Source organism: Littorina saxatilis, linkage group LG15 (assembly GCF_037325665.1).
Source record: "Littorina saxatilis isolate snail1 linkage group LG15, US_GU_Lsax_2.0, whole genome shotgun sequence".
NCBI lineage: Eukaryota > Metazoa > Mollusca > Gastropoda > Littorinimorpha > Littorinidae > Littorina > Littorina saxatilis.
This window is the reverse complement of record NC_090259.1, coordinates 7865641-7889820: the sequence shown is the minus strand read 5'-3', so window position 1 is coordinate 7889820 and position 24180 is coordinate 7865641. Positions and strand designations below refer to the sequence as shown.

General features: G+C 41.1%; 1 protein-coding gene across 1 annotated transcript in view; it reads left to right on the top strand.

Annotated features, from left to right (window-relative positions):
* The first annotated feature begins 16636 nt into the window (after positions 1–16636).
* LOC138948406 (fatty acid-binding protein, intestinal-like) overlaps positions 16637–24180 on the top strand; it is a 24687-nt gene continuing 17143 nt past the window's right edge. Inside the window, exon 1 of the mRNA XM_070319940.1 lies at positions 16637–16952. Coding sequence (XP_070176041.1) covers positions 16874–16952 — 79 coding nt within the window. The 5' untranslated portion in view covers positions 16637–16873. The remainder of the gene's footprint in view (positions 16953–24180) is intronic.

The following is a 24180-nucleotide window of genomic DNA, read 5'->3' as shown; positions in this document are numbered from 1 at the left end:
TTTTTGTTTGAGCAGCCTGATGTGTTCTTTTTGACTCACATGCGAAGCAAAAGTGAGTCTATGTACTCACCCGAGTCGTTTTAAAACTGGAAAATCCGGTTTCTAAAAGTAAAACAAAACAAAAAAATTATTGTTTTTAGTTTAGACGGTTGATGGAGGAAAAATGTGTATTATTTTATAGTTTGTTAACATACATTTTGGTACCAGGAGAGGCTGTTCTTTGCCCCTGCCGCTGTGGACCCTGGCCTTTCAGGTTTTTCACTTTTTGTGTGTGTTACCCTTGAATGTACCCCCCACGGGTTAGGGGGAAGAATTTACCCGATGCTCCCCAGCATGTCGTAAAAGAGGCGACTAACGGATTCTGTTTCTCCTTTTACCCTTGTTAAATGTTTCTTGTATAGAATATAGTCAATTTTTGTAAAGATTTTAGTCAAGCAGTATGTAAGAAGTCCTTTGTACTGGAAACTTGCATTCTCCCAGTAAGGTAATATATTGTACTACGTTGCAAGCCCCTGGAGCAAATTTTTGATTAGTGCTTTTGTGAACAAGAAACAATTGACAAGTGGCTCTATCCCATCTTCCCCCTTTCCCCGTCGCGATATAACCCTTCACGGTTGAAAATGACGTTAAACACCAAATAAAGAAAGAAAGAAAGAGCCCGCAGCGTAACTCAACTTTTACCAATGAATCTTGTTGTTTTCTTTTTTTTCCTTTTTTTGTGTGTGATATTTGTCACACATGTTCCTTTTTGGATGTCAGTATATCTGAGATTATTACTTTATTGGCTGTGTTCACATGATTGAAGCATTTCTCTGATTTTACTGATGAATCTTGTTGCTAAATCCTTCATTTATTTTGTTGTTTTATTGATATTTAATTGTCACTTGTTTTAGAGTTTGATGATGGTATACCTGCAATGAGAAGCTTTGTTAGTGTGTTTCTAGGAGTTACGTGTGTGGAATTGAAAATGGCTGTATGCGCTTTTTCAATTTGAATGAGAATTAATATGTTATGAGTGAGCTTGAAAGCGCAGTTTAGTTTGAAATGTCCTTTTTGGCTCACGTAAGTGTAGCCTATGCGATGCTAACTTTTGTCTGTCTGTGCGTGCGTGCGTGCGTGTGTGATAGAAACTTTAACATTTCCGAGTCTATGGATAAAGCTCGCATAAGAAGATTACGTCTCGGTCAAAAGTGTTTGACGTGTGTGATAGAAACTTTAACATTTGAAGACGTCACATTATGACGTAAGAGGGTTAGACGTCACGCGAAGGAATTACTGAAAGTCTCGGTCATTGTTATTGTGAGCGGGCCGAGACTAGTTGGCAGATCTAGTGTCTCGCTTTCTTGCACAGTTTCACCTATATGCTTACTGTGTGTGTGTGTGTGTGTGTGTGTGTGTGTGCATGTGTGACGGAGTGATTGAGTTTGTGTTACTGTTTGTCGATTTCTTACGTGAGCCTTGAAGGCTTCGCCTCTTGTTTAGTGTGTTATTCATGGTATGAGTAACAGTGCTGTCGGGTGTGTCCTTTATAAGGGCAGTGGTAGGGAACGGGCACACTAATCACAGAAATATGAGCTTGAAAGTACAGGACGGTCTTTTTTTTAACAGTGTGCGATGCATGCGTGTATTAGGCCAAAAAAAATAGGGTAGGTAGGTAGGCAATCCCTTTTTTTTTTTTTTTACATTTTTGAGTCACTTGAGAAAAAGTGACTCTATGTAATCGGTCAGTGTTAGTCTGTCCGGCCGGCCGGCCGGCCGGCCGTCCGTCCGGCCGGCCGTCCGGCCGGCCGGCCGTCCGTAGACACCACCTTAACGTTGGACTTTTCTCGGAAACTATCAAAGCGATCCGGCTCATATTTTGTTTAGTCGTGACCTCCAATGACCTCTACACTTTAACGATGGTTTCGTTGACCTTTGACCTTTTTCAAGGTCACAGGTCAGCGTCAAAGGAAAAATTAGACATTTTATATCTTTGACAAAGTTCATCGGATGTGATTGAAACTTTGTAGGATTATTCTTTACATCAAAGTATTTACATCTGTAGCCTTTTACGAACGTTATCAGAAAAACAAGGGAGATAACTAGCCTTTTCTGTTCGGCAACACACAACTTAACGTTGGGCTTTTCTCGGAAACTATAAAAGTGACCGGGCTCAAATTTTATGTGAACGTGACTCCCAGTGACCTCTACACTTTGACGTCTGCTTTGGTGACCTTTGACCTTTTTCAAGGTCACAGGTATGTCTTGAAGGAAAAAAATTGAAATATCATATCTCTGAAACTATTCATCGGATTTGATTCAAACTTTATAGGATTATTCTTTACATCAAATTATTTACATCTGTATTGTGTTGTGAATAGCAATTTCTTCCTGTCCATCTGATGCCTCATATAATATTCAGAACTGCGAAAGTGACTCGATCGAGCGTTTGCTCTTCTTGTTTTCTAATGTGTACAAATTAAACCTACTTGACAGGGAAATAAGTGTGCGACTCGGGCGCTTTCGCTTTCATTGCGTTTTTTGCACTCGTTTTTTTTTGTGTGTGTGTGACAAATGTAATAAAAAGTTATAGGATCGGCCCCTAAAAATAGGGTAGGTCGGGTTACCGTAACCACACCTATTTTTTTTTTAGGCCTTAGGAGTGATCTGAGAAAGAAAGGGAAGTAAGCGGTCTAAATGCAGAGGACACGTGCAACAAGAGCAAGTGAGAGTTATTCCATACATTGTATCAGGAAGTTGGGAATTGTCTTCTTTGATGTACATTTTCTGAGTGCAAATCATGACTTTATTTTTCAGTTGCAAAGTACAATTAAGTTTCAGGCCTGGGAATGATACGCCTTTCGTCGACCCCCTGCGGGTTAGGGGGAAGAATGTACCCGATGCTCCCCAGCATGTCGTAAGAGGCGACTAACGGATTCTGTTTCTCCTTTTACCCTTGTTAAGTGTTTCTTGTATAGAATATAGTCAATTTTTGTAAAGATTTTAGTCAAGCAGTATGTAAGAAATGTTACGTCCTTTGTACTGGAAACTTGCATTCTCCCAGTAAGGTCATATATTGTACTACGTTGCAAGCCTCTGGAGCAATTTTTTTATTAGTGCCTTTGTGAACAAGAAACAATTAACAAGTGGCTCTATCCCATCTCCCCCCCCCCCCCCCCCTTCCCTGTCGCGATATAACCTTCGTGGTTGAAAACGACGTTAGACACCAAATAAAGAAAGAAAGAAAGCCTTTCGTCGTAAATACGACGAAGTCCTTTTCTAATTGTGTAAGAAAAAAGCCTCTGTGTGCCCTGAAAAATGCTTAAAACGCAACATTTTACCGTCAGTGCGCCCAAACCACTTTTACTCATCCCAGGCCTGAGTTTGATTTGTCCATTTTCAGTGTGCAATTGATTTATACCTTTATGAGGAATTTTGAAGTACAGTGCAGTTCGAATTTTCCTTTGTTTTGTGTGTGCAAATCATGACATTAGGAGTCAAAAGATAAGGAGTTATTAGTCTGTTAAAACAATATCCTCTTTTTCAGTGTACAGTTCAAACCTGTATGACTGAGTAAGTGTGCAAAGACAATGCAGTAGAATTTGTCCCCTTTTCTTTCTCTTTTTTTGCAGCGTGCAAATCATGACTTTTTGCGCAAGTTGAAAAGCACAATTCAGTTTGATGTGTGTGCAAATTCTGGGTGTTAAGAAAGTGCAGTGAGGTATGTTTTGTTAATTTATTGACGTTAGCGGCATTATTTTGGATCGTTCACAACCATTACAATCAGGATCACTGAGTTGTTTCCCGCAGTGGGGCACTGCGGTTATGAAATTAAAGGCCCCTCCTGTTTTTGGAACCGCAGGAGCTTTCTAGTTTGCTGTTAGGTAGATTTTTGGTTCCTCTTTCCTGTCATGCTCTCTTTTTCTTCATGAATTCTTTTCCTTTTTCTGCCTTCTTGCTCATTCACCTGTATTTTTTCCAAAAATCTCTTCTCTCGCGATTCATGTATAGTTTAATCTGTTAGTGTTCTGATGTAAGTCCAGCAGTAGATAGGTTAAGCCTATTTTAACACACTGGAAACTGGTAATCTTCCAGTAGGTATTAATTTAGTTTTACTAAAGCCTGCTGGGACACAAGTAATGGGTTAGTGCATTTGTAAACAGGAATCGCTTGACAAGTGGCCCCCTTCATCCCCCCTTCCTCGTCCTGATATGGCTCTGCGTAGTCGGCTGGACGTTAAGCAACAAATAAACAAACAAACAAACAAACTGAGTTGTTTTTTGGGGTGAGCAGAAGCATGTTGTGAAAATGTGTTCCTTGTTTAATTTCCTTTATGAACAATTTTTTATGTTCTTTGAGTTGTTTGGAGCCAAAAATATTGTGCAATTTGCTTATAAAGCCGAATAATTTGAGTTTCTTGTTTTGGGGAATGACTGCACTTTAGGTTCGTCTTTTTAGAATTCAAAAATGATTGGGTCGATTTTTCTTCTTTCTGTTCAATGTCCTTACAACACATTCTCACACACTGAACCATGCTGAACATGTATAATTTCCTTTGTTTTGCTTTTTCTTGTCAGAGGTAGAGCAACAGATAAATCAATGGAAACAGTGAGCAAATGATCAGTGTTGATGTCAGGCCTCGGTCTTCGGTCATTGACCCCCATTGCCTGTCAACGGTCCCTTTTTTTGTTCTTTTTTTTTGTGTGTGGTATATTTCTAACACACCTTTTTTTGGATCATTTATTATTGTGTATGTTTCTGTTTCTATCAAGTCATTTGTTGGCCTTCCAAAATTCTGTGCTGCTTTTGAGAATGGTCTGGTGTGGCGTGAACTCCTCAAAGTCTAATGACTAAACGCAAGTGCAATGGTAAAGATGATACTAATTGTGGTTGAATTGACTGTAATTCTAGTTTCTAGTGTGTTACTCAAGTGTTCGTTGTGCAGTCCACATGAAAAATGTCTTTTTAAGCTTCTAGGCTTTGTTTTCCTTTTTTGACTAAAGCAGTATACATTTCCATGGATACGTTGAAGTGAATGATTGCTTTCTTTATTGATGTTACTGTGTTTTAGCATTGAAAGGAAATAAAGAAATTCTGCCTTTAACTTCCCTGTTGAGTTTTGTTTTGCGCTGTGTGTGTGTGTGTGTGTGTGTGTGTGTGTGTGTGTGTGTGTGTGCAGGGGCGGATCAGTTGCTTTGTAAGGGGGGGGGGCACTTTGAATCGAAAGTGAATGTGATGGGCGCGAAGCGCCCGAATTTGCTAGGGGGGTCCGGGGGCATGCCCCCCCGGAAAAAAATGTTGCCCAAAGAAGCAAAATGGTGCCATCTGGTGCCATTTGAACTTAGAAATGGTCATAGAATCAGCATAGAAAAATCTTTTTTTTTCTTCTTCTTTTTTTTTCTTTTTTTCGGGGGGGGGGGGGGGAGCACGTGCCCCCTGTGCCCCCCCCCCCCCCCCTCGTCCGCCCCTGGTGTGTGTATGTTTTAGTGTGTGTGTGTGTGTGTGTGTGTGTGTGTGTGTGAGTATTCATGTGTGTGTGTGAGTGTGCATGTGTGTGTGTGTGTGTGTGTGTGTGTGTGATATTCACTAGATTATTAATATGAACACCCTTCGATAGTACTCAGATGAGCGACCTTGTGTACCTTACATTCACGGGGCCAAATTTGTGCAACTAATTTGTTTTATTTAACTTGGAAATTTGATTCATCCTAAAATGTTTTCATTCTTACTCAAGGGACGTAACCACTCAGTACACGTTTTCGAAGAATTCGATTTTGGGGGTTAAATCTATTAAGTTTTACCACCAATTTTCTTCACATGCAAGAAACTGACATGCTTTTCGTCCATAAATAATCTCACTTCTTAATTTTACCAGGAAACAACATTTCAGTCTTGAGTATATGTCGAGGGGGAAATATGTACACAGGCGAAAGATGAAATCGTGACACCGGCACAACGGGCATTTTTGTTTTTATTCGTTCACGCTCTACATCGTAAATAAAGTATTAATTTTTTACTTTTATCGGGAGATTTCATCGATAAGAGAAAAATACACACAGTGAAACAACAAAAGTCATTAACAACTTTTGCTTAACGAGTGTGTTTTTCACGAGCTGCTGTTCAGAGATACACTAAAACCGGGGTTTTTTTCTAACAATAATAATAATAATAATAAATAACTTTTCTATAGACTGATGCATCGTTGTCTCCTGGCGAATTTGAGAAAAGTGGGGTTGTGTTTCTGACTCAGTGAGATGTAGCAAAGACGGGGCCTTGTCACCCCCCCCCCCCCACCCCCCCCCCCCCCCCCCGCACTCACTGTCTCATAGAGATGAAGGGGAAGACATGGGCAGAGTCGAGTCAGTAGCGGTGATTTCCTTTGATAAGGGTGTTTGTGCGCATGCGAACAGGGCAAGAAGCGAGGTAACAACCTCATTATCTGAAGGTGCTCAATGATGGTCTCATGTATACCGCGTTAAACTTGAAATCGGAAATGACACCGCAGTAGCTAAACATGTGTTTGCCGCTGACACCCCTTCAAATGTCTCACTACTTCTGAATGCGGCACTCCTGCGGCGTGAGATCCTATCGTGACTGAATGACGATCATAAAAATCGATGATTCATTGTTCAATAACATGGCTTGCTATTCTGTCAGGTGCAATAAGGCTGACGTACGATTCTGCGATCACTGTATTTAGTCAAACACTGCCTTATGTAGTGTGCTTATGTCATGAAGTGGATTATAGTGTGAATAAAGGAGTTACTTTTATGTATACGTGTTCTGCCCCATCTAATTACACTGACTCTTCACTCTTCACACTACACACTTCAAACACAGAATTTGGGAGGATACAGACTTATTAATTCCTCACAAATTACAACACAATTCTTCAAAACATCAATACCAATCAACTTCTCGACCACACAGTTCACACAATCTCATCACAATCCCTCCATACATGTGATTAATGATATAAAGATACTATTTCAATAATAAATTACTGCACAAGGTAAGGTGTTGACAGACACTCACGAGTTCGTATCACTGCTCACTGCATGTCGTCATTTACACATCCTTGTGCCGCTGAATCCACGTAGATGATGATTTCCCAGAAACTCTCCTTATAGATGCTAACATGCACCTTTCACGTTTCTCCCCGAGAAACACTCTTTCGCCATTATCGAAAAGAACTGTCGTCTCTACGACCCGTCACGATGGAGACTCCTCCGTCCAGACATCTGCGACGATGTGGTCTCTTTCGCCACCATCGTTCTGCGCTCTCCCGTGTGAGGTCCGCCCCTCGTACACTCCATGGAAACTCCTCATGGAAAATCCTAAAGAATTAACCCAAGTCCTAATACAATATTCTCTTAAACCATCTCCTCTTCCTAAACTAAAGTCATGTATCATCTCTCTCGTTCATTCTACATTCACATTCCGTCCACAGTCAATATCCAAACAATACTTAAAGGCAGAGTAAGCCTCCCGTAAACCATCACAGATACGGTCAGGCTTTTACACACAGTACAAACACCCTTTCATTTAAACACTCACCAATTGAGAACATCCTAGGTGCCCTCCGTAAAGAGCGAACAATTTTCAAAGAATTTATTTTTGCGTGGTTTATCTTACCCCTGAGCCATCGTGAACCCGTGTGATCCAGTTTTCCCTTTTCACAATGCAGTCGTCATAGTTAGTCATTTGAATGCGACTCGACGTGAGCTTATCTACAATAGCACGTTTTTTTATGCACGAAACAACGGCTGTGGTTCACAAGAACTCTAGCGATGGCTTTTGACTGTTGAGAGGAACGGCGATTTGCACTGATAAACCGGCCGTCGTCTGCTACGACCCTTGCGTGACCCTGCTTCCGGGCTTTTCTTTTTTTAAACTTTCACAACTTCGAATTGTTCTGATCTTGTCTTGATGAAAAACGAATTCTTTTATGATTAAAGAATGTTTGTGTAACAAGCTGTCAATTTATTATTTAGATTTTAAAAGTTAGGTCTAGCGCAAAAACGAGGCGCCGTTGTTGTTAACGGAACAAGTCTACGAAAATAAATTCTTTGAAAATGTCTCACGCTCGACAGAAAGCAGCCAGGATGTTCCCGTTCGGTGAGCGTTCAAATGGAAGTATGCTTGTACTGTATTTAGACGCTCGGGGAGCTCTGTGATGGTTTACGGGAGGCTTACTGTGCCTTTAATCCATGAATCACTTAATTCACTAATGACACTACCATACATAGTATCACTGTCTTAAACATAACATATGTATGCGTAACAACATTTATGTTCAAGAATTTCCCAACAAAAACCACAATACAATCACAACAAGAATTATCTTAAAACTTCACACTAGAATTTAGTGCACTTTGTATACACTAACATTTACATTCCAGCTATGTATTCAAGCTTCAAGAATATACAGCATAATAAATCATTTACCTTAAAGGCACAGTAAGCCTCCCGTAAACCATCACAGATACGGTCAGGCTTTTACACACAGTACAAACACCCTTTCATTTAAGGGGTTACTTGTGTGTTCAAATCGCGTGAAAGAAACATTACACATTTTGTGCACAGGTTCCTTTAAGCAATATGGACACATCTGTGCAAAGAAAAAAGGGGGTCGACGTATTAACTTTTTTTTTAGAATTTTTTTACTGGGGGTTGTGAAGTACGATTTTGCGAAAAACACTGCGATTTTTAACATGATCCCAACTGACATATTTAGCTCTACAAATAATAAATGAGACATTAGTTTGTGTATATAAATGAATGGAGAGTATAACTTTATCATAAAACGGTACTTATCAACGTGCATTTTCAGAAAATGATCGAGGTTTCTCGAGGGCGTACACATAAAATTATCACTCCTTTAGTAGTAAAAACGTATTTAAAAAAAATTCGCGTGAAAGAAACATTACACATTTTGTGCACAGGTTCCTCTAAGCAATATGGACACATCTGTGCAAAGAAAAAAGGGGGTCGACGTATTAATTTTTTTTTTAGAATTTTTTTACCGGGGGTTGTCAAGTACGATTTTGCGAAAAACACTGCGATTCTTCAGGGGTTACTTGTGTGTTCAAATCGCGTGAAAGAAACATTACACATTTTGTGCACAGGTTCCTTTAAGCAATATGGACACATCTGTGCAAAGAAAAAAAGAGGTTGACGGGTTAACTTTTTTTTATACTTTTTTTACTGGGGGTTGTCAAGTACGATTTTGCGAAAAACACTGCGATTCTTAACATGATCCCAACTGACATATTTAGCTCTACAAATAATAAATGAGACATTAGTTTGTGTATATAAATGAATGGAGAGTATAACTTTATCATAAAACGGTACTTATCAACGTGCATTTTCAGAAAATGATCGAGGTTTCTCGAGGGCGTACACATAAAATTATCACTCCTTTAATAGTAAAAACGTATTTAAAAAAAATTCGCGTGAAAGAAACATTACACATTTTGTGCACAGGTTCCTCTAAGCAATATGGACACATCTGTGCAAAGAAAAAAGGGGGTCGACGTATTAATTTTTTTTTCAGAAATTTTTTACCTGGGGTTGTCAAGTACGATTTTGCGAAAAACACTGCGATTCTTCAGGGGTTACTTGTGTGTTCAAATCGCGTGAAAGAAACATTACACATTTTGTGCACAGGTTCCTTTAAGCAATATGGACACATCTGTGCAAAGAAAAAAAGAGGTTGACGTATTAACTTTTTTTTTAGAATTTTTTTACTGGGGGTTGTCAAGTACGATTTTGCGAAAAACACTGCGATTCTTAACATGATCCCAACTGACATATTTAGCTCTACAAATAATAAATGAAACATTAGTTTGTGTATATAAATGAATGGAGAGTATAACTTTATCATAAAACGGTACTTATCAACGTGCATTTTCAGAAAATGATCGAGGTTTCTCGAGGGCGTACACATAAAATTATCACTCCTTTAGTAGTAAAAACGTATTTAAAAAAAATTCGCTCGACAGAAACATAACTAAACTTGAACACAGCTAAGTTCACTGTATACATATACAATACCTGTAAACAAAATAAGTTGTTGCCTTATTGTCTGCTTCACAATTATTCCCGTACCAACCCCACCCCCATTATCTTGACTGACAAAAATGATAAAAAGAAATAATTTGGGAGCGCTGTAGGTCAGTTGGTAGAGCGCTGGACTTGTGATACATGAGTTTGAATCAGGGTGAAGAGTTGGGGGTCGGAACATTTGTGTGCAAAGTTTCATGAAGATCTGTCCAGTAAATTTATATGAATCGCACACCACACACACACACACACACACACACACACATATATATATATATATATACACCAGGGTAGATCAGTTAGTTTGTAAGGGGGGTGTTTTTAGAATTCAATAGTGTAAATCGAGGTCGCAGAGCGCCCGAGACTGATCAAGGGGCATACACCCCCCACCCACCCCACCCACCCCACCCCCTCTCCTCAACCCAAGAAAAAAATCGCACGTGAAATCCATTACACATTTTGAGCACATGTTTCTCTAAGCTATATGTCCACAACTGCAGACAGACAAAAAACGTTGTTTTTTCATTCATTTTTTTTTATAAGAGTTTTGTCAGTTTTGGGGGGTACCGGGTGGACACATATGACCTTACAGAAAACACTGTAATTCGTAACGTCATCGTAACTGACATTTTTATCTTTAGAAAAGATCAATAAAACATTACTTTGTGTAGTTAAAAGAATGGAGAGTATTACTTTATTATAATACGGTAATTATCAATGTGCATGCCGAAAATTATCCAGGATTGGCGAGAGCGTACACAACAATTATCACTCAAAAACGCTGTAACACAAAATTGGCTCCACAGATCATAAACAAATTTGAACACAGCTAACTTCACTATATACCGTTGTAATACCTAAGAAAACCATAACGTGTTTCCTTATTGCTTACTCCACAATTATCCCCGCACCACCCCCATCCCCATATCTTGACTGACAAAAATTGATGAAAACATTCATTTGGGAGCCCAGTAGGTCAGGTGGTAGGGAGAAGTGTGCAGAGTTTCATAAAAATCTGTATAGTAGTTTTCTCTGAATCGCAATACAAACACAAACACCCAAACACTTGGTGCCTTCAGTGCACCGATACCCCCTGCCAACCCCTGCCCCCCCCCCCCCCCCCCCGATCCAATACCAATGAAGATTTTTCCTTCTTACAAGACAATGTGTGATTTGGCACATTTTGCCTCAGTCTTTATCAAGAGCATGTCTAACCCACTTTGAAGCTGTTTGAGACTGCAGTAGTGTTCCTTACATCAAGGCGAGTGCACAATGGTGCATTTCTACCCCCCCCCCCCCCCCCGTAATGTTCACTTTAATATCAATCAATCAATAGATATTCAGTCACAGTTTAACTAACTCATTCACCCTCATCACTCACTCATCCAACACTGTTTGATGCACAAACTGCCTGCCTTCCGCACTGGGAAGCCGCTTCGCTTCACAACAACAACAACACTGAAAACTCGCCGGGAAATACCCCCACCACACGTGTGCTTGTTTCTTCCGACTAATATCAATTTTGGGGAAAAAGGACAAAACTGGATGAAAAATTCTACGGCCCCAGCAATCTCATTACTCTGAAATGGGAACCCGAAGTGGCTGGTCCTCAGGTTTCGAAGTTGACCGATATTCCCGCTAAAGTGACCAAGATCCAAAGCCAGCCATCCATTAGAATGTAGGTCCGTGATTTATCTGTCACTATTTCTCAAAACTTCGCTTTCTCGCACTCAAGACGACATGCACAGACACAAAGACACACGGGCACACACACGCCCGCCCGCCTGCACGCACTCACACAACAAACAACACACACACACACACACATGAGGAAGGGATAATCACACATAGTGCGCCAGTGAGGTTAGAATGGTGAGGTGGGGTCTGAGGCTGGTAAGGGATTTGGGGGTAGGACCGACGAGAGGGCACGGATTCTGCGGTTCGCCATGTCGAGTCAACTTCATATAGATCTGTGTAGGCGATCAACAGCCCCAGCCGATCTGGATCTGTTCAAGTCAAAAGTAAAGTCAAGGATACGAAGAAGTTTACCGAAAAACATCGATCCCAAGGACTCATGTTATAACTTTTCAAAGCAGTTACATTCAATCAAAGCTCCATCCACATTAAACCGAACGGGAATCGTCGAAGATCCACGCAACTTCACTGCAATGTCGAAAACGAACTCATAATGTCACCGCAGATCTATAGTTGGTTTTGGTTTTGTGTCGCAGCAAAGAAACGAAGCAAATCTCCGGCTTTTATTTCACACTAAAAAACGTTCATTTAGCGGGTTATTAAAATATATTTCTTTGAGGTTGCAAGGCAATGGCATCGCTGAGATGTACTCCTTCACACACGAAACAGGTTAGAAATTTACTGCATTTGGGCGCTTTTTACGGCCAAAACAGAGTGAGCTTTTTGACGGGTTTATGGAAAAATCACTTCGGGGGCAGGTCTAAAATCCCGTGTACAGTGCCAAGTCATACATCATTCAAAAGAGCAAAGTATGTTCTTTCTTCTAACATATGGGCTAAGGTAAGTCATAGATATAAATAGACAGTATCTGTCTATTATATCTGTAGGCAAGTGTATTCCATTCCTTCGATAGTCTCGTCATCTACACTTGCGTGAAAAATGCAATTTTGAGTCTGTTTTGCATAAAAGACCTGCGAGATGTGTAGAAGTCAAAACAACAACTTACAGTCCAGCCTCTCAACTTTCGTTCCATGCAATTTGTTTGTCTGTACGTATAGACTGAGGGGTGCCCCGAAATGATTTGTAATCACAACATTCACAGACTTCAAATACGCCATTGAAAAACTCGTCCACGTGCGTTGTAGATATATTTACTTGGGTGACTAAAACTGTCGTACCTACCAAAGGCCGCTTCGCGTAACAAAATGACTACCAGAGTCGCAAGGCTCGGGATATTTTTTACAAGAAAGATATATTTCGTTGTTCCGGTCCGAATGAATATGAAGATATGGCGAGTTGAAAACGCCGATTCTTTCGCCAGAAACACGTCTGCTTCCATACCGGAAAGAAGGAATGGACTGAGAGCTACTAGAAGCACGGCGCCGTGCGTACAATCGACCGAATGATGTTATTCACACAATACCATTTGGCGATCTCTAAAAAATCATTTAAAAACAAACTAGTTGACATGTAATGAAACTATTTACTGAAATCAAGAAGTATCTTAGTTCTAGCCGTGCATATTGGGCACCCCCTGTCGAATGCACACTGGACCGTGCGTATAAGCCCTCTCAATCAAGGCAAGTAACTCAGTGAGTGAAAACATTAGCAAGAACCGCAACTTGAACACACTCGTAACACCACCAACCCAGGCGGGTTATCCAGATCCAGATCCAGATCCAAGGGAAGTAACTCAGTGAGTATAAACATTAGCAAGAACCGCAACCCGAACACACTCGTAACACCTTAAACACTCACCGATTGAGAACATCATAGGTGCCCTCCGTAAAGAGCGAACAATTTTCAAAGAATTTATTTTTGCGTGGTTAATCTTACCCCTGAGCCATCGTGAACCCGTGTGATCCAGTTTCCCTTTTTCACAATGTAGTCGTCAGTTAGTCATTTGATTGCGACTCGATGTGAGCTTATCTACAATAGCACGTTTTTATGCACGAAACAAACGGCTGTGGTTCACAAGAACTCTAGCGATGGGCTTTTGACTGTTGAGAGGAACGGCGATATGCATAAACCGTCGTCTGCTACGACCCTTGCGTGACCCTGCTTCCGGGCTTTCCTTTTTTCAAACTTTCACAACTTCGAATTGTACTGATCTTGTCTTGATGAAAAAAGAATTCTTTTATGATTAAAGAATGTTTGTGTAACAAGCTGTCAATTTGTTATTTAGATTTTAAAATTAGGTCTAGCGCAAAAACGCACCACGGTCCAAAAACATTCTGATAATCATCGATCCACGGCTATCGCTAGTTTATATCGATAGAATGAGACCCGAAGGGAAGTAACTCATTTTTGACCTGAGTTCAGGATGGGTCCAAAAAGTGTTCGAGACAATCTGCAAAATTAATTCTTTAAAAATTGCTCGTTCTTTACGTAGGGCACCTAGGATGTTCCCGTTTGGTGAGCGTTCAAATGGAAGGGTGTTTGTACTGTGTGTAAAAGCCTGGCAGTATCTGTGATGGTTTACGGTAGGCTTACTGTCCGGGCGTGATTTCCGGTATTGAATATTCATAACAGCCGTCCAGCACCAAAACGAGGCGCCATTGTTGTAGAGGAGCAAATCCACGAAAATAAATTCTTTGAAAATTTCTCACGCTCGACAGAAAGCAGCCAGGATGTTCCCGTTCGGTGAGCGTTCAAATGAAAGTATGCTTGTACTGTATGTAGACGCTCGGGGAGCTCTGTGTTGGTTTACGGTAGGCTTACCGTGCCTTTAAGAGACCTGTCTCTTGAAAGAGTGTTTGTCCTCGACAAACCTGCCACACGCTAGACACCTTGCTCGGTCGAGCCTCTACAACGTTGTGACGTTATTAAACCAAGACCAGCTACATTTCTCATACTCGTAAACACAACGCATGTCAAACTAGGGTTTTCTCGTGCAACACACGAAACCCGTGATATCGCTTCAAACGTGTCCTAGCATATCCCAATTCAATCTTTAGGGAGGTTAAAATCACGACGTGTTTCACATCACAAATATCCTACTCACATCTTTGTGACAGCTTATGAGAACAGTATATAGTTAAACACAGCACTTTTCCCAATGTTTCTTAGTCTAGCTCCATTGTTTCTAAAGTCATTGTATCTAGTCAAATACTGAGCCTTACGTAGACAGTTGAACGGGGTTCTATTTTAGAGGGTCAGCTTTTTTATGTCTCACTCGATGTTTCTAAGAATAGCATGTAAACTAGGGATGTTTTAAATGACACTGCCGGTACTGACAATGTATCAATTTAAAAAAAAAAACGCGGGTTAGGGGGAAGAATTTACCCGATGCTCCCCAGCATGTCGTAAGAGGCGACTAACGGATTCTGTTTCTCCTTTTACCCTTGTTAAAGTGTTTCTTGTATAGAATATAGTCAATGTTTGTAAAGATTTTAGTCAAGCAGTATGTAAGAAATGTTAAGTCCTTTGTACTGGAAACTTGCATTCTCCCAGTAAGATAATATATTGTACTACGTTGCAAGCCCCTGGAGCAATTTTTTTATTAGTGTTTTTGTGAACAAAGAACAATTAACAAGTCAATCAATCAATCAATCAATATGAGGCTTATATCGCGCGTATTCCGTGGGTACAGTTCTAAGCGCAGGGATTTTTTTTATTTTTAAAAAAAAATTTTTATGCAATTTATATAGGGATTTATTTATGCCGTGTGAGATGGAATTTTTTTACACAATACATCACGCATTCACATCGGCCAGCAGATCGCAGCCATTTCGGCGCATATCCTACTTTTCACGGCCTATTCCAAGTCACACGGGTATTTTGGTGGACATTTTTATCTATGCCTATACAATTTTGCCAGGAAAGACCCTTTTGTCAATCGTGGGATCTTTAACGTGCACACCCCAATGTAGTGCACACAATTAACAAGTGGCTCTATCCCATCTCCCCCCCCCCCCCCCCCACTTTCCCCGTCGCGATATAACCTAACGAAGGTTGAAAACGACATTAAACACCAAATAAAGAAATAAATCAATATAAAATACTGAAAATATCTTATGTTTGTAGTTCATGTATCCAGTCAAACAGTGTACCATGTAAAATACAATCGCTAAATAGTGTGTGAGCGAGGGACGGGAGGGAGGTTGGCCGGTGTCACGATTTCATCTTTCGCCTGTGTACATATTTCCCCCTCGACGTATACTCAAGACTGAAATGTTGTCTCCTAGTAAAATGAAGAAGTGAAATTATTTAAGGACGAAAAGCATGTCAGTTTCTTGCATGTGAAGAAAATTGGTGGTAAAACTTAATAGATTTCAACCCCAAAATCGAATTCTTCGAAAACGTGTACTGAGTGGTTACGTCCCTTGAGTAAGAAGGAAACATTTTAGGATGAATCAAATTTCTAAGTTAAATAAAACAAATTGGTTGGACAAATTTGGCCCCATGAATGTAAGGTACACAAGGTCGCTCATCAGTACTATCGCGGAAGGGTGTTTTTTTGTTCAGTGTAGAGTTTATACAAGATCAACGAGGCCGAGAAGCGAAATATCAACACGGCGAAAGATAAAAACGTCACACCGGGGGCGCATATCTGAGTGTCACGTGCGAGGTGTTCAGTCGGTTTGCAGTGTGTGTGTGTGTGTGTGTGTGTGTGTGTGTGTGTGTGTGTGTGACTGAAATAGAGAGAGCGTGTGCGCATATACCAGTAGTGTATCTCAGTGTCCGTCTGTCTGTCGGTTTGTCTGTACGTGCTTGCTTGCGTGTAATCCGTGAGTGCGCACAAAGGAGTCTTGATGTGTGGGTAGCTTTTATGACACGAACATTTGTAATCAGTCTCTCTAGGCCGGTTAAGTCCGACCACTAAACCACCACAGCAATCAATTTAGCCGCGGAGGTCGGAGAGGGGGTGAGTGTTTATAAGCAGCGCTGAATCACACGTTTCGCTACTATTACGGTTCACTCACCCAGCCGTTCTCTCCGCGGACCAACGTAGTGCATTCCTCCATCAATTCTTTCTCATCTCCTCCTCTCTTCCCTCCCTCAGTCACTCCTGTGTAAGCTGTGTCCTGTTGCAGAGGAATCTCCCAGTGTTTCGGAGAAAGCGCTCCCTGTGTGCAGCTATAAAAGAGGCAGAGTTTGACGCAGACGACAGTTACCAAAAACAAGAGGAATCATGGCAGACGCTTTCATCGGAAAATGGAAGGTGGACCTCTCCTCCACCACCGGCCTCGACGACTTCGGTGCCGCTATCGGTGAGTACACGCTGACGAACGCACTGACATAAATACTTGTGCACGAGTGTGCATGCATGCGTGTATTTCCCAAATTTTGAAGAATCTTTAATTGTGACTCTCACTCAGTCTTTAGTGTCCGTTATAGGCACTGACTGAGGCACCGGTGACTACACTGACTTGAAATACTGACGCCGCGTTGGCAAACCCGGCGATGGCAAAATACAAATTGAAATCAAAACTGAATAAGTGTATTCTTACATGATTGGCTTCTCTCAGTATTGTTAAAGAATCATAATAATAATTCACGCTCTTTTTTGAGTCAAGTAATTTCAACAGTTTGGTATTGAAATGAGGAACTTGAATAGACGTTGACAAACGCGCAGCCACTCCTAAACTGACTGAATATTCATACACGTGCGTATGTGTATGCCGGTGTAACACGAGAAAATTACTCCCACGAGATTTTTACTCCGGAGTAAACATTTCGTACGAAAAAGTTACTCCCTTTACGAAAAAAGCACTCCCCCATTGCACGAGAAAATTACTCCCCAGGACAGGTGAGTTCCGAGTAAACATTTCGTTCAAAAATGTTACTCCCCTGACGAATAAATAACGAATAAATTACTTCACCCCAACACGAGCAATTTAACTTCCCATGCCAGGTGTACGAAATTTTTACTCCCTTGTCCCCTGTTAGTCTTGGTGGTGGAAGGGGTGGAAGGAGGGTAGCGCGACATTCGTGTGCGCAAGATCACTTATTGGCATTATTCCTTCGCCCGCATCCCATTTTTGCATACGAGATTTTTACTGGAAGTAAAAAAAATGGGGAGTAAAAATTTCGTGGAGGGAGTAATTTTTTCGTGCCTTGGGGAGTTCTTTTCTCGTACGAAAAGTGTACTCGGAGTAAGAATTTCGTACGAAATATTTACTCCGGAGTAAATTTTTCCGCGTGGAGTAAAAATTTCGTGTTACACCGGTTACTCTCAATAGTAGTGAAACAATCAAACACCACGGTTCTTACATTTTCTTGCCAATAATGTATCATTATTGTGTACACGTTGTGTGAAACTGAACGCGCTGGCAGAAAAGTACTGAAGCCACTTATGAAGCAAAAGAAAAACGATGTTACCGACTGATTGACGCCCCCAAAAAACACACCCCTATACCGGGGGTGTAAAGATCCCGTCTTCTACCATCACAGACACATAGCACAGACATTAAAGCGGAATAGACTAAGGCCAAAAAAAAAAAGGTCTGTTTACGGTAACATAGGCTAAAAAAATAGGGTCGGTAGGTCGGGATTTTTTTTTTTTCTCCAAAAAACCATATTTTTACGTTATTTTGCCAAAAAAACAAGATTTTTTTTTTCCCCAAATGCCAAAAAAAAGTCTAGGGTCGCGCGAAAAAACTAGGGTCGGTCGGGTTACCGTAAACAGACCTATTTTTTTTTTTGGCCTAATCTTTCCGCTATGTCTGTGTTCTGCAATTAACGTACTGAGTCGAGCTGACAAGCCTTACATAGTTCAGTGTGGGTGTTTTTATTAATAACTGATAACACACCGAATGTTGTTTTTAAGATTTTAGAATTACATGTGATTTACATTTAATAGAGGGATCCCTTCAAATAACCCTGTCCTGTTTCTTCGTGTCTGTTTTTCCCCCAGCTGGGATCAGTGTTGGGGTGGGAATGGTAGAGGAGGGGGGTGAGAACAGGTGGGAACAGCTGCCGGTAAAATATGCATCAGTTGCAAGCTTTTCTTGCCCGCCGAAGTCCAGTAGCGGCGATCTGAAATGATTTCCATTTAGTTTAATAACTAACCCATGTTAGATTAGAACTCAAACAGAATAAATTCGTTGCAATAGGTTTGAAACTGCATGAAAGAAATCAAGGTTCACTGATATTTTATTTGATAGAATTACTGAAAGGCACTGGTACCGTGTGTGTGTGTGTGTGGTGCCGGTTTGATTGTCAGATTGGTTGAGTTTGTTTGTTTGTTTTATGTTCGCCTTGTCGGTATTAAATCATTTCGTTTGCTCGTTTGTTGTTGTAGTGTGCGTGCTTGTTCTCCAGAACGAGCTGACAAGATTTATAGTCATTTTTGTTTAGCGGTGGCCGGCTTTTTGAAAAAAAAACTCTTCAGACGAAGACGAAGTTGGCGGATGCACAAACTTTATTTTTATTTTCAGGCTTGGGATTGATGGCGGCATAGCCACCATTGATCGTACGCCACTGTCAGTCAGTCGTGTGTTGTAATCTGCAACGACATCTCTGAAGAACGTGTTCGTTGCGATTCTTTATTCAGCGAGGGAATGAACTGGGTTTTTTTTACATCTGGATTTTTATATTTAGTCAAGTTTTGACTAAATATTTTAACATCGAGGGGGAATCGAAACGAGGGTCGTGGTGTATGTGCGTGTGTCTGTGTGTGTGTCTGTGTGTCTGTGTGTGTGTGTAGAGCGATTCAGACTAAACTACTGGACCGATCTTTATGAAATTTGACATGAGAGTTCCTGGGTATGAAATCCCCGAACGTTTTTTTCATTTTTTGGATAAATGTCTTTGATGACGTCATATCCGGCTTTTCGTGAAAGTTGAGGCGGCACTGTCACGCCCTCATTTTTCAACCAAATTGGTTGAAATTTTGGTCAAGTACTCTTCGACGAAGCCCGGGGTTCGGTATTGCATTTCAGCTTGGTGGCTTAAAAATTAATTAATGACTTTGGTCATTAAAAATCTGAAAATTGTAAAAAAAAATAAAAATTTATAAAACGATCCAAATTTACGTTTATCTTATTTTCCATCATTTGCTGATTCCAAAAACATATAAATATGTTATATTCGGATTAAAAACAAGCTCTGAAAATTAAATATATAAAAATTATTATCAAATTTTTTTTTCGAAATCAATTTAAAAACACTTTCATCTTATTCCTTGTCGGTTCCTGATTCCAAAAATATATAGATATGATATGTTTGGATTAAAAACACGCTCAGAAAGTTAAAACGAACAGAGGTACAGAAAAGCGTGCTATGCAGCATAGCGTAACCACTACCCCGCTCTTCTTGTCAATTTCACTGCCAATGCTGTGAGCGGTGGACCACGAGTATACGGTCTTGCTGCGTTGCATTGCGTTCAGTTTCATTCTGTGAGTTCGACAGCTACTTGACTAAATATTGTATTTTCGCCTTACGCGACTTGTTTTTTATTTCAACATGGGCAGTAAACTTTTTGTTGCAGGCTCACCGAATAGGATTAAGACCACAAAATAACTATTTGAAATGCCAGCAACCGTGCGAAGAATTCATATTTTCATTCATTACGATAGTAATCAGTGATAAAAGCCGGGTGGAGAGAGAGAGAGAGAGAGAGAGAGAGAGAGAGAGAGAGAGAGACTGAGAGAGAGAGACTGAGAGAGAGAGACAGAGCAGGCATGGGAATTGTCCGCCGAAAGGCAAATTTCCGCCGAATTGGTTTTTTGTTCCGCCGAAAAATCAGAAGTTTCCACAGAAAGAAAAATGGGGGAGGCAAAAATGGTTCTAAAAACTGAATTAAATGGCAAACTTGGAGCTAAGATGACACCAAATTGCACCATTTGTTTTTTTTTGGGGGGAGAACAAAATTCCGGGGGGGGGGCATGCCCCCGGACCCCCCAGTAAGGCAAGGTGCTTCGCGCCGTCGACTTTGTTATTACTTACAAATTTTCAGCCTTTTTTACAATTTTTAATTCCCATGCCTGCAGAGACAGAGACAGAGAGACACACACAGAGAGAGACACAGCGGAGAGACAGACAGACGGACAGACAGAGAGAGACAGAGAGAGGGACTGACAGACAGACTCAGACGGACAGACACTGAGAGAGAGAGACAGAGAGAGGGACTGACACAGACTGACAGAGAGACAGAGAATGTGTTTTTGCAAACAACAAAACTCCTTGAAACAATTACAACAGAATCAGTAACAAAACCCAATCAGGTTTTTTTCCACTGTACACGCACTGCAGGGGATCTGGGGATGAAGAGGACCGAGAGAGGGATGATTTTGGGATGATTTTGGCTGAGTGTGGATAACAATTATCAGTGCTAAAGCGGAAAGTACGCTACCAGAGTGTAGCGGTAGACGTAATAATGACAGTAATGATACAATGATGATAATAAGGGCCTGGTGCCGGCACGCGACTCCACACAGGCCGGGAAGGTTGTAATGTGTTTCGCATTCCATGGCTTAAATGCTTTGTTTCATGCCCCCAAGCACAGACCCTTCATCCCTTTAACTACTTCCGATTTGCGTCCTATATTATCCCCGCCCCTAATACACACAGGCACACACATAAAAACACACACACACACACACACACGTTGATTTTGTTTGTCTTGTCAGTCAACTCATCACTCTTGCTCCAATATTTGGCCCCCCCCCCCTCCCCCCCCCCCCCCCCGCTACCACTTTCGCCCTTCTTCCGCTGTTTTACCATAATGATTGTTTGTGTCCCGAACTTTTATCACATTCACTATTCCAACTTTTCTTGTCTGAAAACAAAACTTGTACATAGAGCAACTCGATCCTCTACTGTATATGTACATGTTTTATTGTATACCGATTGTGAAGAGCTTTCCACTTCAGATGTTTCAAACCACATAGAGCACTCTTGGTACAAGAAGAGGCTCTTTACAGCCCTGAGGGGTTTGGTTGATGGGGGTGAAACAGGGGAGTGAAGGAAGTGGGAATGTTTAGTGTCAGTGAATGTTTTACTGTACCGTAGGTGGAACATGTGCGGAGCTGTGTACTGTTTTAAGCGCACGCTTTTATTTCCATGGACACGTGACACTTCTTTATAATTCAGCTGTGTTCAAAACTGGTTAAAGTAAGCGCGTTCAAAAGTAGAACACTTTAGTGTGTTTGGCGCACACTCTAAATTTCAGGGATATGTAGCACTTCTTTATCAGTTCAGCAGTGTTCAAAGTTGGTCACAGTAAGCGCGTTCAAAAGGGGAACACTTCTCGAGTCATTAAACAGCAGGAACCGTCAATCATGATGACTTGAAATTCAGATTTTAAAGTCCTCAGTGGCAGCAGTGGCCAGTTTGAGACATGTGGTTAATACTCTATTAAAAAAAAAAAAAGGCTGCGACCCTCAGTTGTTTTGTTCCGCCAAACACTTCATTGCATCCTCGTTTCTAAGAAACCTGCTCCAGCAAATTCTGAGTCATCCGATCCGAGTTTTGTCATGACCGGCCGCCGTGGCACCGTTAGTGGCACAAATTACCAATTATTTTGGGTATCTCTTGTTAATCCGCTATCAAAAGGAACCGCCAAGGTTGCGACACCCTTGTTCTAATCCAAACATGGCATCCTCATTTCCGAGTAACCTGCAACACAGCAGCAGTTCAGAGTCAACATCACGACTGATTTTTTACCTCATGGTTGTACCTATATCAATGGTTACTGCAGTCAATTAATTACTGTCTTACTAAATTACTGTCATATTGCGTCTGCCGCTGCATTCTAGCATCATTCACAAGGCTGTGGCGCCCCAGTATTACACCAAACTCATTGCATTTTCATTTCTGAGTAACACACACCGCGCATTTCGGAGTAACTTGACACACACCGCGCATTTCGGAGTAACACACACCGCGCATTTCTGAGTAACTTGACACACACCGCGCATTTCTGAGTAACTTGACACACACCGCGCATTTCTGAGTAACACACACCGCGCATTTATGAGCCACTCTGCCCGGGTTTTACCACCACCGTCATGGCACCGTTATCGGAATGATTATGCAAAGAGGTGTCTGGTACATAAACCATGCAGATTCAGGGGTTGACACACGCAGACAGCTAGATGATACTAGAATGGATAGACGGTATGGCAATAATCAATAAGTAATGGCAAAAAGTGTAGTTTTCGTGCATTTCCGGCCGGACGGTTATGCTCGAAACAGACCAACACAGATCATTTAACAAAAAATGCAAATACAATGTTATGGCACAAAAAGTTACGGACTGGCTGCCGATTTCGCGAAATGGGCAAGTGTTAGAAGCCTTTCCGCATGTTCGGCACAACGCTGCGTTTTGCGGTACGATTGTTTTCGCGGAGGCACTTGCAGCCCGGTGTTAGTAACACGAGAAAATTACTCCCACGAGATTTTTACTCCGGAGTAAAAATTTCGTACAAAAATTTTACTCCCTTTACGAAACAATTACTCCCCCATAACACGAGAAAATAACTTCCACGACATTTTTACTCCGGAGTAAAAATTTCGTACAAAAATTTTACTCCCTTTACGAAACAATTACTCCCCCATAACACGAGAAAATTACTCCCACGAGATTTTTACTCCGGAGTAAAAATTTCGTACAAAAATTTTACTCCCTTTACGAAACAATTACTCCCCCATAACACGAGAAAATAACTCCCCACAACAGGTGTGTTCCGAGTAAACAGTCATTTAGTGCAAAAATGTTACTCCCCTGACGAATAAAAACGAATAAAGTACTCCACCCTCACACGAGCAATTTAACTGCCCACGCCAAGTGTACGAGACTTTTACTCCCTTGTCCCCTGCTAGTCCTGGTGGTGGAAGTGGTGGAGGGAGGGGTATTGCGACATACGTTTGCGCTAGATCACATATTGGCATTATCCCTTCGCCCTTATCCCAATTTCGCGTACGAGATTTTTACTGGAAGTAAAAAAAAAACGGGGAGTAAAAATTTCGTGGAGGGAGTAATTTTTTCGTGCCTTGGGGAGTTCTTTTCTCGTACGACAGTTGTACTCGGAGTAAAGATTTCGTACAACATTTTTACTCTGGGGTCCATTTTTCGTGGAGTAAAAACTTCGTGTTACACCGGGACGCTACACGTGAAGTTAATAGAACAAGGATTGTATTATACCAGGCTTTGAAGTAACGCTTACGAACCCCTACTGTGCCAGCGAAAGTGCAGGCGTCTTTCTTGTGCCAGACTTAACTAAACACCACTGCATCCTTGTGTTTTTGGTTATTTCTCAGAAATGGTGGCCTCGAACGTTACATGTTTACGAAGAAGAAAACAAAAAATGTTAAATAAAGAAAATGCTTTTAGGATTTTAGGATAGAGGCATTATCCTAACCTGTGTGATAAATAAACCATCTCTGGTGAGGTGACCTCTCATTGGAGGGTACAAACGAAGATCTCCAGGCAACGCTATTGAATATCTTAGCGAAGCCTGGAAGATCTTTGGTACCACTGTATGTAAACACCCC